The following is a 16,261-nucleotide window of genomic DNA, read 5'->3' on the forward strand; positions in this document are numbered from 1 at the left end:
ATAACTGTGCCCCCGATGTTTGGTCACCACCGTGACGGAGTGAGAAGAGCAACTTGACGGCAACAACTTCTGAGAACGTCATTTTTTTTTAGTCAGGTGAGTCTGTAAACCAAACAGAGTTGGTGTTGTTATGCTGAGTGTGCATGCCTCCGACTCGCCGCTGACAAGCTGGCCGCCGCTACTAGCTTCACGGTGTTAGCATTCCTAGCGTCTTACATGTCTCCTCGTCAAGTCCGCCGGATTTATACCAGTGCTTGCTTTTCAAATTAAGAGTATCCGCATCACTCAAGCCGTTAACACGGACGTGTTCCCGCGCGTGTCGGTTTTATTGTGAAAGCTCCCAACCGGAAGTGCTGGCGCGGCCGCCGGCAAGTGACAACGGCCAGGGCTCCTACTATGCTGAGATGGCAGCTAAAGCTTTTGTACACATGAGCGGCGAATAAAACATGTCATTCAGATTTGGGGGTTTGATGACGCGCGACGGCCCGCCGGTTTGCGCTTAAACTGTTATTTGTATTAATTTATTTGCCCTCCCTTCCCCGAGGTTGAGGAAATCGCGCCCGTGATGCTGAATTGCTACGGTTGTAGTAGGAAGGCTGAGCAACGGGGATTTCCTCGCCTGCTTGTTGTAGGCGGGCAGTTGTTTGCCACTTTCACAAGCGGGCGCTGAGAGGCTGAGGGACGGAGTCGCGGAATGTCAAAACTGTGCAACTAGGTTTGCTTTTTTCGAGATAAATACTTTGCCAAAAGGGTGTCCCGCTCTCTCTCTCCCTCTTTACCTCTCCCTCCCTCGCTCTTTCTTTCTCTCGCAGCGCGTCTCGGCGGGTCTGTCAACTCATGCGCTTCTTGCCGTTCAAACCTGCTGCTTCATCACCTCGTTGTGAAAGAGGAGCGAGCCGAGGCGGCTTAGCGAGATCAGGTCGGTGTTTTCAATATTTCTCTCCCCGTGACGTGTCAGTCGAATAATGAACGTGATTGTAAATTCGGGCTTGTGTTGTCCTTTTTTTAACGCAGCTTTTTCTATTTTTCTTTAAATGCATGCATGGATTTTTATATTTTTATCATGCTTCCAAAAAGCTATCGTTTCGGATTGAATTGGTTTCACCTGAAGTGACAATTCATTTAACCACTGGTTACATTGTAACAATGGCAGTGCCGAACCCGCCGTCCTTGGTTTTTAATATCACAGCCAGCCAGTTAATGTTGTTTTATTATCACAGCCAACAAACAAGCAGCGGTATTTTTTTTGGTTGTTGTATTTTATCGTGCTGAATCATCACAATGATGTCTTCAGAATCCACCCCGAAATATGGTACCACCGGACAAAGGTCTGCTCGGTGGATAAGGGTCGATGTTTATCAGCGAGCCGCCGTAATTAAGGAGATGGATCGAAATGGTGCTGATCTGTCGTGCAAGTCAGTCATCAAGAGCCATGAGCATCAAGTGATGACCATCATGCATTTATCTATAGCCTCATCTACATGCAGCTGAGAATGGGCATTTTATTGCAGCGCTGTCATGATGTACATCAACAAACCAGGGTGTGAGTACATTTAGACTAAGTGCTTATATGTCAACTGCGATGTCAAATCCATTTAAGAAATGCATGATAAGCAATATATTATGCTTGTGTTGGTATAATGGAGTCCTGCAACGAGTGGCTGTTAAAATTGGGTCATTGGGATGTATGGGAAGTTGAAAACAACACCTGGTGTAGGTATTTGAAATACAATGCTGGAATAGGAAATATGTATTTTATTGGGGGTGAGAGGGGGGGGGTGCTGTAAGTGCCTTGTTTATTTTTTATTATTTAATAGCATACTGAATACTATAGTGTGCTAACTTGCATGTGATATGATTTACTGCAGTGTGACACTTTATTTCTTTGATTTTTGGGGAGGCAGATGCCCTTGTTTCCCTGTGTGTGACATGATGAAATTTGCTGCCTATTAGAGTGTACGCTTATGGAGGGCAGGTAATGAATTATCCATGGAGAATCTCTGTGCAATTGGAAAAGTCACCTTGGAAACTGTTGAGCATATATAGGCAGGGCTAAATGGATAGAAGTTGCCCATTCTTGCTCAGATATCCCACTTGTTTCATCATCTCTGTTCATGCGAGCAGGGCATTGAAGTGTGTTTAGCAGACAGGCCAGCCCTACATCAGAAGCTCGGCTTTGCAATAAAGCGTAATGCCCATCCCTGCCTTTCTCTGCAGGTAACAAGAACAGATGAGGGCCCGTACAAGAGCCCGATGGGGCCGGCAGTGGTGTATGTGGATGGAGGCATGGAGTGGTGGAGCTCAGCGCTGAGATTTATCATCTCTTGCATTGAGGTGGCGAAGATAAAATAAGGCTGGGTACAATAGAGGTGAACCGAGTGCACAACTCCTACCCAGTGGCGTTTCTCAGACTGGGCAGGCGGTGGAGGGTGGAAGAGGATATTTGAGGTTGATGAAACACAAGGCAAGATTTTACACAGAATACAGTCTGGCCACCAACACCTCTGTATGGCCAACACAGCAGTGCCTTGGGAATAGTTGTGCCTATTCAGGACAATTGATAGCCTCCAGAAAGAAACACAAATGTAGGATTTGTCCACAAAAGTGCTGCTTAAGCTGCACAGGGAAATGGGAATGCCTGGAAGGAAGGGAGAAAAAGATCAATATAGTTTTTTTTCCCTCTTTTTTTTTTGCAATAGGGAGGGAATGTTGGTGATGAAACCTCTTGCAAGTGTAGTGCGGATTATGATTGCTTAGCATTGCGATATGCCCGCTCCACTTCTCAAAGTATTACTTTCATCCAGACGGAGTAGCAAGTGTGTTTGATGATTTTCTGTTTGGAAGTGGAGTTAGACTTGGCATGTTCATTACGGCGCTCTGTGTGTTCATAATTTAGATTTTTCAATATCGAACAGAACATGGAGAGCATAAGCGTTGAGTCGTGCACTGGCTGCTGTTTCTCATGTAACCTACTTTTATCTTGCCTGATTAATGTTTGAGATGTATCAGACGTGAAAAGCAACCATACCCATGTTTTTGTAAAAGGCTGAGGCGAAGTGAAACTACTGGATAAGAAATAGTCAGTTTCTATGCATTTCTTTTAGAGTTTTGGGAGACTTGTTCTTGGCTGGATATGTTTAACATTTCCTGAGGAGGTTAAAGATAGCAAGACCTTGTTCTAAGATAAGCAGTGAATAACCCACATTGGAAAGGAACTCAGATCATTAGACAACCATTAGTACTGTATAAATGGGTTCTTGATCAAATTAACATGTTTTTTTGTAAATACGTTTCTTGAATAAATGCAGATTATATTTTTACTCAACCTGATTACATTATGCTTTACATGCATCTAGCGTTCCTTTTCTGTAATTCTTGCTTTGTCCAGCTTATATTATATTTCTGGCAGATAGAACATAGTCTAAATTTAAAAATGTACGGTATTTATTAGGTACACAACATTAACTATATATATTTGTTTTTATATTTATTCACTAATGTATTATTTAGTTGAAGCTCCTGGTGCACAGAGGGAGCAGCTCAGTGTTTAGTTTCATGCTGAAGAAATACAGTTTCAGCTCATCTGTGGACGGACACACTGCACTTCTGGGATCAGACTTATGACCTTCCTCTTACCTTAAAACTATTTAACCGTCTTTTTTCCTCGTCTACCTTTTTGGAAATGCAGTTGATTTTGTCATTTCTAAGCTTAAGTTGAGCTTTGGCTAAAATATGTGAGGATCTGAGAGGAGGTTGACATTATTGAGCTCTTGAGTTAACATTCTTGATACTGAATGCAAGATTATTTATTCCGACTGCATTCCACGAGTGACGCAATTGTAATTTTTTTAATACATTTTTTTGTTGGACAACCACATCGTGTGAGGCTGAATCAAATATCCCGTCGACAGACATCATCAATCACTTGCCGTAATTTGAACTGAGCGGTGGCAATGTTATTAATAGAAATTAGCATCTTTGTTACTTAGTCCAGGTAATAACTATGAATCAAAGCCCTCTGCAGGGGAAAAAAACAACAGATGATGAATTTGTTTTCCTCCTTTTTCTTTTTTTTATACACTGCTGCTGAGCTCTGTTTGTTTGATGGCCTTATCACAGAGTTGTGTTTTTAATTGAAGAGAATCTACCCCGAATCAAAGCTGTGCAGTGAAACCAGTCAAAGGCTTGAATTATTTCAGTATTATTTTACTTTGAATAACATAAACCTCAAATGTGTTGAACTCCTCTAGTGTAGCCTATTGTGCTGCAAAGGTTGCCTTGTTGCTGTTGGGTCAATGCAATATGCATTTACTGTAATATGTATGCAACCAGTGTAGTAAAGCTCCTGGATATTTTGCCAGTGTGTGGGTTGCCTGCAACCCTTACTTCCTCTGCCAGTGCAAGGCCGAAGTATCAAGAGCTATTCTCTTCCTGTTTAATCAAGTCCTCCAGGCAGATACTCTGGAAAGCCAATGAAGTCTCTTCTCCCGTCGTTCTGCTTGTACTAACACAGCAGCTCCGAGAGTAAACATCAGCTCCTGAGCTTGGAAATAGATTCTGTATGTATCGAAACATTGCTTAATGCAAACCAGTCTAATCCGAGTCCCTTAAATACGCTTCACATTATCAGTGACTTCAGAACATACTAAATTCCTCGAGGGCGGTGTTTCATATTTTTCACTTTAAACCACATGAACTGGATGCAAATTGCTGACATAAATGTACCTCATGCATGGTATAACCTACACTGCCGGCTTCCATAGGACGTTGGCAGAGCCAGCGTTTATCATAGTACATTATCGTATGGTGTCTATCACCTTGTGACAAATAATCAGGGTTCAGTCATGCATGTAAACTGTTGTAGGAAAAAATATGATTGAATGTATTTTATTTCAAATGTGAAATGTTTTGCACCAGGAAACGGCATAAAATTACATAACTGCTTTCGTTGTCTCCACCGTAAAACTGTAAATATTTTATACTTTCAGGTATCAAATAGAGGTCATTAATATTGACAGATAAATTATCAATAATATTGATGAATATCCTGAAGGTTTACCAATATTCTGACAGCAATAAATGACAGAATTAGCACACATTGACAATAGAATTAAATCTATATTAAATTCTTAACTTTTTATAATTTAATCTTAAAACCTTTTAACCATAAGCGTAAAATGTTAATTTGATCTTAGTTTAGGAATAGCTGAACTATTTAGCTTGTTGGTGCTTTAAATGTAAATATCACTATTATGAACATTTATTATAATCTCTTTACATTACCTTCTCTAACTAATGCAATCAAATAAATGTATTACAAATAAAGGTCCATAATTAGGGTTGTCATTGTTATTTTCTGATCACTTTTCTAAGACAAAACATTTACCCTGCTCTAGTTAATACACTTTGTTAAATTAGAAATGTGTAGGCTACCAAAGCTAATGTCCCAGTTGGAGCTACAAATAACAATAATGATAAGCACCGTGCAACTTTTCTCTGGTTTCATTATGCAGCAGGTAGAAAATCTGTCAGTTTTTTTTCCTTTGTGTAGGAAAAGGGCAATTCTTCTCACTAAATCCTTTTTGTTTACTGATCTATTGATCCTAAAAGTGGCATATTCAGCATCTGTATTGATTTAGTATGACATCATTTGCAGATAAGGACAATATCAGGACAGTGTGCCCTGTGGAGGAAGGTATCAAGCAATGTTTGTAGGGGTGAAATATGTAATTACAACTTCAGGACCTGTCTTGTAATGCTGTTGGGCCCAAAGAAACTTTTTCCCATAGACTTGCATTGGGAAAAATACTTCTGTAACTGAGCAGATAATACATTTTTTGGTGAATTGACTTCCCAGTACGAACACTTGAATAGCCCTTATTTGAATGAATAAGTCCTAAAACATGTAAAAATGCACTAATAGCTGAATCCAGAGTAGTTTCCTTTCCTCCGTTCATGTGAATGAGCCCGAGAACGAGGGCTTGGAGGTCTGATTAATGGGAATGCTAGTGCGCTCCATGGGCTCATAGACGACGTAGATCGCGGGAAGATCCCGGTAATTTTATCACCCTGCAGTTTGGCTTCATAGGACGTCGGCACGTTAGCCGGCCTCTTCTCTTTAGCCGTGCTTTAACCTTTCAATTACACTGTTTATTCTCCAGGGTCAGTCCTTCCAAAAGGCGGTCATATAAGATTTTGCTTAACTGCTATTTTAGCGTTGCCCCGAACCTTCACTGGTCAAAAGTATTAGCTTAGTATTTCCCCTCTACTACAAGCGTATCACATTTCCCTCTGAAAGCCGCTGAATGATTTCCCCTCTCCCTCTTTTTGTCACTCTTATTTCACGCTCTGAATACTTAGTAGTTAATAGCTTCCCTCCCCTCTTCCCGTCGTACCTTTCTCTCACACAGACACGCTCGCGCCGTGTTTTCGCCACACACAGGTTTACACCAGTCTTCCAGTAAACTCTTCCAGAGCTATCAGAGGAGTCTGATTTTTAATTTGCGGTTAAATGGCGCCCAACATATGCCGCTTGCTTGATAATTGACTTCACTCAGCTGAAGGGAAGAATGATTAGATCTGAATATTAAGACGATCTTCTAGACTCTGAATTAGATGGGAGGGAGTAAAAGTAATGTCCCTGATCAGGCATGAAGTGTTGAGAATGGCTATTTATGGCATGTGGGGTGAAAATGATGTCTGTCTGCGTTAAGCAGCGCAACCCTGAAAGAGCAAGTGGACAAAAAAGAAATAAGCACAACCTATAGTGTAAATAAATGAGCTCAAGCTTGATGAGAAGGTGCTGACATTTATTACATGTTTTACACACTTATTTCCTCATGTGCTTTTCAGTATCTTTGTGGTTATAGTCATTCTACTTCCTGTGGAAAGTCCGTGATAATGGAGCGAGAGGCTACAAGTCTCATACATTATTGATCAGGTGAACTGAATAGGTGATCATACTGATTTCACAACCAGCTCTCTTCTTGTGCGACTTGTTAATCGTCTTAAGATGTGCGGGTTTAGCAAAGACAATGAATTGATGCCGGTGCTCCTGTGTCCCCACTCGTGACTCTACAATCCTTTACAAGTCTCGACAGGTCATAGCGGAGCAGAGACATTTAAACAAGGCATATGAGCAAAAAGAGGCATTTTTCTGCTCTTTTTGAGTAAAATTGGTCTGGTGCGAGATGATATTCAGCTGTGAGTTTCACAGAACTGAGTTGCCATTGTTGGATGCTGCCTGTGCTTTCCTGAAAACAGTCTTTCATCAGCATGCACCTCCACTGTCTAGTTCTATTCACTTCATTAGCAAACTGCCGGTGCCATGTGCTCTGGCATTTATTTTCAAAAATTGGCCATCCTGACGAGTTAAATGTATATGTGGTTTTGGTAATCCGTCTGGTGTGAGGATACATGTGCATTTGATTAGTGTCGTGATAAGCAATCCGCTGTCATGTCTCAGGAAAGCCGGTGCCCCGTTAGTCCTCCCCAGCCATGTTTAGTATTCAGAGAGCAGGCGCTGTTGTAATCTGGATTCTGAGGCAGGTTGCTGGGGTTTTTTGTTTGCTCTTGTGGCCCTGATAATCTTGTTACACCGCTGTCAAGTGGAGCTGGCTCTCTCTGCAGCCCTGAACCCCCATGCATGCCACCTCCAGTCCCAGAAAATCCAACCCCCTCCCCCCTCGCCGCCCCCATCAGCCTGCCGCCATTTTGACACAGCCGTTGATGGAAGAGCCTTGGATGTATCCTTGAAGAATCACCTCCTGAGCATCTTTATTCAGCCTCCCACCCCCGCCCCCCCTGTCTCCCACCCCCACCTTAGGCGGTGAACGACAGTGATAAATATTCATCAGGGGACGCAGTGCGTGGATGCTGTAGTCTCGACTCCCCCTCAACAAAGGGTCCCCTAGCTAATGGTGTCCATCCTTGGCGGCCCCCTTGGAGAGATCCTGTGGAGGGGATGAGATCATTAAAGCATGACACGGGCTCAAGGCCGGACCTATCATGTCACATCAGCATTTATCCCACCAGAGTACCCCGCCCCCCACCCCCCAACCCCCGAGTCTGGACCTAAGCCGACCCCACCTTCGCGAGCTGCCCTCTATAGATTTAGATGAACACAGACAGCTTTTGAAGGTTGGCTGGGTTGTTCTCATCGTGTTAGTTCAACTTCACAACTTCCTAATTGGCACCTTGGTTTTGGTCCTTGCTGAGATCAGTACATTTTTTTTCTCAACCTGTTCTTCTCAAGCTCCTCTAAATGTGTCGAGCGTGCATTTTTCACAAGGCTGTTTGCGCTCTCTCTCTCTCTCTCTCTCTCTCTCTCTCTCTCTCTCTCTCTCTCTCTCTCTCTCTCTCCCCGTCTCTCTCTCTCTCTCTCTCTCTCTCATCCTCTTTCTTCTCACCCTCTCTTTCCCACTCTCTCTTTCTCTGTCCGTCTCTCTCACCATCCCCTCCTTCTCTTTCTCTGGGTGACCACACTCAGCGATTTCTATTTCCTGTGGGTGTGATGTCTTTCCTCCACAAGCAATCAGCTCTGATTTGTCAGCGTTCTTCCAGGCGATTCATAAAAATTCAGCAAGCACCTACAAAAGATGCTTGTGTCCCTGCACTTGCTCCCTGCCTCTGCTGCCCCTGTTGCTCCGAGCTGCAGCTTTCGTCTCCTGCTCCTTTTGCCAGGCGCGCACAAAAGACGTGAAATCATTAAAAGGTGTGCAAAGAGGACATCGGTGTCTAGTGTCCTCGGTGGCGTCTCTTAAGAGGGTGAACTTGTGACAAAGCAAGGGCATTCTATTGCAATCAAATCAGTGCAGCAAGCCTAAAAAAAAATCCCCGTCACGTATTACTTTTTTTTTCGGGCACAAGTATGACTGTTTTTTTCTTTGTGCTTGTGTGAGCATGCCTCTTTGTCTCTGTGAGGTATGACATGCCTGGTAGTGGAAGGGAGCAGCTGTGCATTGGACCTTGTCTGTGTTGAGCTGCCATGCCCTGTCATTGGTAGCCGTCTGTTGGCAGCAGCCTGCGCTGGAGGGTTGGAGCCGGGGCTCAATCATTCCACAGTGTCATATGGTGAGCTCGTAGCCATGCCAAGCCGTGCCTACTATGTCACCCTACACAGCTGTTTGACAGAAAAACGCCCCTTCAACCTGGACATTGTGCCATCTCGCTCCATTTAAGATTGCAACTGTTTTTTTTAACAATGTTGCGTCGAGGCGGCTGAGGGGAAAATGATCGGCTTATATGAAATTTGGAAGAAGCAGCCTTCTTTTCTTTTTTTTGGACACTCATCCCAGTAGCTATTAGTGGAGTACTTTCCTGTCTATTTGTCCATTATCTGTGCATCATCAGGCAGACCATTATCCCATTATGTTTTGCATCTGTGGTCCAAATGCTTACTGGAAATGAGTCACCACAAAGGCCAGGGAAAGGTAGGTGTTACTATCAGTCAGCTATTCATAGCCAGCCCAACAGGGATGAAAGTATCGCATTTAAAAAGTCCTCCGCGGAACGTGAAAGGCTTTTTTAATATGGGCATCTACAGCGCATGGAAACATTGCTGTTTTATGAGGAGCCAGAGGACTTTTTTGAAGTGAAAGCATCAAGAATGCGTGTCACAATCTGATCTCATGTTATGTCCCCAGCCTGTGTGATAGTGTCGTATTCAGGTCATTTTTAACAAGCGTCTGTCTCTGCCTGTTTGGCTCAGGTGACCGGTCCACCTGTAGCAAGCACCCTTTTGTTGCCATGGAAATATCCTGCCCATCTTATTGCACTTCACAGCTACGACTCATCTTTTCTTCCTTTTTCCCCCCTCCTTAATTCATTATACAGACACATGATGATTCTCTTAGTGGGCGTGTAGGCTTTGAACACATGCACACACCAACAGCACTTTCTTTCTTGGGGGATTCTTTTGTTTTACGGTTTTGACGCGAAAAAGTTGTAAGAACCCACATGCATTTGTTTATCTGCTCAGTACAAACACACTGCTGGGCTGCATAAATCAGCTTACACAGGCAATGTGCTAGCTGGGCTCACTGTGGTGGGTGCCTGTGTCGCTGACGCAGCATTTTCTGTGTGTAGTGTAAAGCACCCAGGGCCACAACTGTGTGTGTGTGTGTGTGTGTGTGTGTGCGTGTGTGTGTGCGTGTGCGTGTGCGTGTGTGTGCGAGCCTATCCTGTGTCAAAGCTCACACAGTGGAAGGCACCCAGCCTTCTCTCTGTCTTAACACCAGCAGGTTAGATTTCTCGTCGGCACAGTTTCTCGGGGTGTTCCCTCAGTACTGACGTGACAAAATAAGCTGCAGTGCAGCCCTGTTGTTCTGGACGGGAGCTGAGGCTCTGCAGCAGTTACAGCATATTCCTTTTTTTGTCCATTGATTTTACGGGATTATACTGTAGTCGCACACCAGACAAATCTAGACAGGTGTGACTGTCTAGACTGGATAGCTCGGACAGTAGGTGAAAGCCTGCCCTGTGTCCCTCTGTGACATAGTTTGGATGTACAGGAGAAAGGCTGAAGCCTGCATCCTCTGCTGTTTCGGCTCCACAGAACAGAAGTGACTTCACCTTCAGTTCTGAAATCTTTGTGAATTGCTGCGAGCCCACTAAATGTCATCCTCCTTGTGTCTCAACACTCTGCTGTTTGAAGGCAGTGCAGGATTCAAGTGAGACGTCTATGGTGGAGGGGGAAATGCATACCACCAAGGTATTTGCTCATAGTGACAGGTGCAGTAATAGTCCAGACACCACTCGCTGAATGGAATTGGCATCACTTGCGGGGAGGTCATCCTTGACCCACTTTGTGCTTTGTGTATTTGAAGGACGTTGTCATGCTGTAGCCTCTTTGCCAGGAAATACACAATGGTGTATTTCACAGAGATGTTCCTCCTACAATCTTTTTGTTGTGTGGTGGTTTTGTTCTATATGCTGATGGGGATTTTTCTTCCCCACAGACCAACCAGCAGCACAGGTGGACGCGGCTCTCGTGGCATGACTACCACACACAAGGGAAACAAGGCCTTGAAGGTAATTGACATGTGTGACACTGCATTACTGTTGTCAATGTTAAATGCTAATATAAAGACCAACACCTACTAATCCCCCATTCACAGGTGAAGCGGGAGCCAGGAGAAAATGGCACCAGCCTGACAGACGACGAGCTGGTGACCATGTCGGTGCGGGAGCTGAACCAGCATCTACGGGGCCTGACGAAGGATGAAATCCTTCAGCTGAAGCAGCGGCGGCGTACCCTGAAGAACCGGGGCTACGCTGCCAGCTGCCGGGTGAAGCGTGTCACCCAGAAAGAGGAGCTGGAGAAGCAGAAGTCTCAGCTGCAGCAGGAAGTGGACAAGCTGGCCATGGAGAATGCCAGCATGAAGGTGGAGCTGGACGCTCTGCGTTCAAAGTACGAGGCCCTCCAGAGCTTTGCGAGGACTGTGGCCCGCAACCCCGTCACCTCAGCCAGGGGACCTATGTCCTCCGTCATCGGGCCCCTCATCCCTGGTAAAGTAGCTGCCACCAGCGTCATCACCATCGTCAAATCCAAAACGGGGGCTAGGTCGTAGTAGCAGAAAACGCGGGAGGAAGATGTTCAAGACTAAACTAGTCAGTGCATTTTAACATGCCAGAGGATTACCTGTGTGCGCTCTCAGTTTTAACACTAACGACATGCTTCCCAAATTCACTCCTAAAGTATGACTCAGCAGTCTGTACCAGTCTACAGACATCTTGTGCTTTCAGGAGGACGAAATCGAATTGTGCGGTTTATGACATTGCAGTTGGTTGTTGAAGAATAGCGACATACTTGCAATACTAACACATTTCATTTAAAAAGCAGATTGTGGTTACCAATAGGGCAATATTTGGTGCAAAAAGTAAAATTCGGACTGTTAATTGCTCGTTGATGTTGACGTGTCCGTTTCCTTAAGACTGAGCTCTTAAGAAGCTCTTTTCCGTCCTGAGAATTGGCACTTGTGGAGTCTCACAACAGATATAATAGTAATAATAATACAGCTTAGACAAAAAACCCTGAAACCCCTTTGCTTGTTATTATGCACTGACTTGAATTTGGATAAATAACAAACGGTCACACTCTCTTGGTGTGAATGCTACAGATGTCTTCATAACAGCCTGACTAACCCAAAACTAGTAATTGAGTCCAATTTGTGATTTTATCTATGACAGGCTTTAATGAACTTGTCATTATCAATATGACTGGTAGATGCAATAATATATGTATGCACTGAAAATACAAAGAGGTCTTGCATATTTATGGTTAAGTGGAAATGTTAAAAATGATCAGCAGTTCTTAACGATAATGTTCCAGAGCTGAGTGCCATTCCAATATGACAAGATTCTTCTACAATATCTGAGTACCTGAATGTTATAACAGTAATATCCTCTTGTTTTGTGGGGCGGGGCGGTGATATCCACAAACATTTTGAAACATCATTTTTGCTCATAGAGAAAATATGTTCAAGTCGTTTTGTTTAAAAGATATATATATATTGCATTTTTTTTTGTTTGTAATTACATGTCGACAGGGCCGTCAGATATTTCCAAAAGAAAATCTTTTCACAAGCTTTACTGTTTGAATTGTTAAGGTGTAGAAAACTTTGTCTAATGTTGAGTTCTTGGTTTTTATTACTAGGTAGATTACCTTCCATTGTTTATAGAAATACAGATAAAGAAAACGAAAAAAAAAAAAAATCCTGTGACATCTTTTTGCAATTGTACCGAAAGTGGCTTACTATTGAAGTCTGATAGCTTTTTTCTAGTGACTAGGCGCGTACTGTGGGGTAGCGCGTGATGTGATGTGTAAGTGACAAGTTGGCAGTGTCGTCACTGTATAGATGTCAATGCTGTGCTATTTAAAACAAATCTGTAGAGCTAAACTAGGTGGTGTAAACAAGGTCAATTGTCTTTGTGCGTATTGGCATCTGTGATATCCTCCGCTTCCTCTGTGTTAGTTCCAAATCATATCGTCATGAAGAGTTCACCGCATTGAGCCACGCAAGACCGGATTGGGTGAAATGGCATTCGTGACTTTTACCTGAAGCTGTATAATGGTTGCACCTGGTGCCGGATAATTGTCTTCATTGTTTGGAAGATTACATTATCGTATCCATTCCAGTCACTGAATTGGGTTGAATTAGATCGCAGGGACAGAAACTATTAACCTTTCAAATTTCGCTTTTGACTAAATGAAATGTGAAGTTAACCGTTTGTTTTTTTTCCCCCCCTCCAAATGTTGTTGAGAAGCTTTTCTCAAGACTACAGCGATAAGTTTGCGTTAATGAACTTATAGGGTAACCCGCCGAAACGTTGCAGCATCACTTGTGTACATTTACCCACCGGTCTTCAGATTGTCAGATAAAAAGCGGTGTGGAGGGTTTGTATGCACTAAGCTCCTGCTTGTTTTGCTCAGGACAAAACAGGTCAACTCTCTGAAAAAAATGAACAAACCATTCGAGATGAGAAGCAGGGGATGGCAGCTCTGTTCATTTTTTTTTTTCCTGCTTTTTAAAAAAAAAAAGAAAAATGATAAGCATGTCATAAAGGGCTTCAATCCACACTCCGAAAGAGACACAGCGAGACCATGTAGAATTACAATCAACAACAACTGCTGCCAGCAGCGCGCTCCCTCTGTGCCAAGCGGCACATCACTTTCCTGGTGGTCTAAAAAAGGATTTGAACAGTGGAGCAGTTTTACACCTCAAGGTGAAAGATGTTGTGTAACGACATTACCGGGATGCACTTCATCCAGATCTCACTCTCCTGGTGGTCAGAATGTCTTCTGGTGTCGGCGAGGTGTCGATCTCAAAGCTACGCCTCAGCAGAACTCCACGCCAGAGTGTGCAAGTGTCCTCTCCTCGACCATGCTTAGCTATCTACATTGACTGGTTAACTGTGGGAAAATATATATTTGACTCTTGACATAGCCCAGTATTGATGTTGGCGTCCTTATTGCTGTGGCAGTCTTGTGGAGTGAATCTTTTTCGTGTCAAGTGTCTTTTAAGGTGTTCAAGCGGCACCGGCGACCAATCTCTCAATCTCCGCTCGAGGTGATCACTCTCTCTTTTTCACACATACAGTTGTATAGTATGTAGCTACAGTAGGTATTAATGACCATTGTGAAAAAGTGACCCTTAATATGCAACTCAGTGGAAAGGTGTGAAAGAGTAGATGTACGAGTAATCAATATTGTCAAAGTGACTATGGTCTGTTATTTAATAATTCTTGCTGTTTTGTAGGTTGTTTTTTTTAGTCAAATGTGTTTTGTTTTGTTTTGTTTGTTTTTTTTGCCCTCAGAATTTGAATCCCTAAATGGAAAAGCAATTGGCCCTTGTTTATAGTAGCTGACTTGCACTCAAGCCTTATCACTCATTGCTCCGGTCTTAAATGAGCTGAATTACCGGATCCATAAATTTGACTTGGATATCTGACTGAAAGATATTGCTATTATATAAATGTCTGTGCACTGAGTGAAATAGATGCTACAGTAGATTCTGTCTCAAGGGCCACTTGCAATATTTTCTTTTCTTTTGTATGCGCGTGTGTGTGTGTGTGTGTGTGTGTGTGTGTGTGTGTGTGTGTGTGTGTGTGTGCGTGCGTGCGTGTGTGTTTTTGTACGTTCGAGGTTCCTCTGCTGCTACTCCAGTCATTAATGCTCGTTGTTTGCTGTCGCATCATCTACAGCGATTCTGTTCTCATTACGTGTTGAGTGTGTATTTGAAATTGATCTTAACACTGGAATTTGTTCTGCAGATTTATTTTTTAATTGGTTATGGCTTCTTTTTTGTTTTGTTTTTACAAGCAACATGTTAGAGGGGATAAATAACAGCACTTGTGTGGCAGTCAAGACATTGGCTTTTTTTCATGGTATTCTGCTTTGAAAACAGTTGACTGTGCAGGTTTCTCCATGGAGTGGGTCTGTCTTTTAAAGGTATAACTATCTGACTAAAGCGAGTAATACACAGTAAATTATCTGTTTTGTTATTTTTCTGTATGGGTTGTAATAAAATATTGCAGTACTTTGTATGAAAACAAACGATAGTTAATTGTAACTATTTATAAATTAAATTATTGTACTTTTTGCAATCTGTAGATAAGTACTATGTATTCATATATACAGTAACAACTGTGGATTTAAATGTGATTCTCTGAGGTGTCTAAGTTATTGATGTATATATTGTATGTTTGTTGATACAGCTTACTTTATTTTCTATAAGACCAATAAAATGTTTTGAAAAAGGATTTCAAGCACCACTGCGCTCTTTGGAGGCTTTTTAAACACTGTTGAAATAGATTTTATTTGTCATATTCTGTGGCGTCATTGACCCAGTTTGATACTTGTAAAAATAAACCGGCGGGGAAGGCTCTTCGCCGTCCAGGGTGGGTTTTAGAAGACAGCGATCATTTAGATGGCACGATTTCTTTTTCTGTGATCCAAAAAAAGCTGTTGGGCGACCCACTTTGGCTAACCTCGGTGGACGTATTTTTGGCCCGACACAAGTAAAACATTAGAGTCATGAAGGATGTCTAGGTGTGCTTGTCCTAGATTAGGAGGAGTGGTGAGTTAGTCATCTGTGCTCCCTATGGGCCTCCTAAACCCCCTCTGTCTCGGCGCACCTCATCAAACATCACCCTCCTCAGCAGCGTTTCAACCCAGCACATTCAAAACGCATCTCGTGAGAGAACATGCGGAAAGAAAGAGACAGATGGCTGTAGACGAGCTCCACGCTACCACTCCATCCTGCAGGGCAACTCTAACCCCCAGTGCCTCTGCGACGTTGCAGCGTGCTATTGTAGACTCCTACAGGTCTGTGTGACCTGTGCCTTAAAACGCCTCCTCTCCCTCCTCTGGATGCCTGCCCCAGACAACCGGATGGCCTCTGAAGAGTTGATTAATTTGGCGGGTTGGGCTAAGGTGATTTGGTGGGCAATCTAGGACAGCATTCTTCATCTTCACCCACTTCTGCAGCAGGTGCCTGCCCCAGTTCTCCGACCACAGCCCTGCTGTACAATTAATGTTGCCATCCCCATCAGCAAGGCCGTTCATTTAGCACGTCTGCCCTGCCAAAGCGTGCGTGGTGCTCTGCAAAGGTCACCACGGCAGAGGGCATGCCTGTTTACGGGAGACGATCCACTAAGGGGTGTATTTATTAGCAGTTAATTGAGTCGCATGAAGCTGCTGCAGTTGTGTTTATGAGAGATTTATCCTCATATCAAACAGGGATTTTTCAGAGAGCCAGTG

General features: G+C 43.3%; 1 protein-coding gene across 3 annotated transcripts; it reads left to right on the forward strand.

Annotated features, from left to right (window-relative positions):
• Nucleotides 1-380: 380 nt before the first annotated feature.
• On the forward strand, nt 381-15,230 carry LOC137787073 (transcription factor MafG). Of its 3 annotated transcripts, none has more exons than XM_068579309.1 (4): nt 381-715; nt 813-919; nt 10,959-11,031; nt 11,118-15,230. In XM_068579309.1, the coding sequence occupies exons 3-4, from the start codon at nt 10,996-10,998 to the stop codon at nt 11,568-11,570; spliced, it is 489 nt and encodes a 162-aa protein (XP_068435410.1). In that variant the 5' UTR covers nt 381-715; nt 813-919; nt 10,959-10,995; the 3' UTR covers nt 11,571-15,230. The 3 variants fall into 3 exon arrangements, with proteins under 3 accessions (XP_068435410.1, XP_068435409.1, XP_068435411.1); XM_068579310.1 differs by having other exon boundaries at nt 472-491; XM_068579308.1 differs by having other exon boundaries at nt 381-919.
• Nucleotides 15,231-16,261: the final 1,031 nt, after the last annotated feature.

The sequence above is a fragment of the Clinocottus analis genome, unplaced genomic scaffold, assembly GCF_023055335.1.
Source record: "Clinocottus analis isolate CAN_PGR_092001 unplaced genomic scaffold, fCliAna1.0.p SCAF_16, whole genome shotgun sequence".
NCBI lineage: Eukaryota > Metazoa > Chordata > Actinopteri > Perciformes > Cottidae > Clinocottus > Clinocottus analis.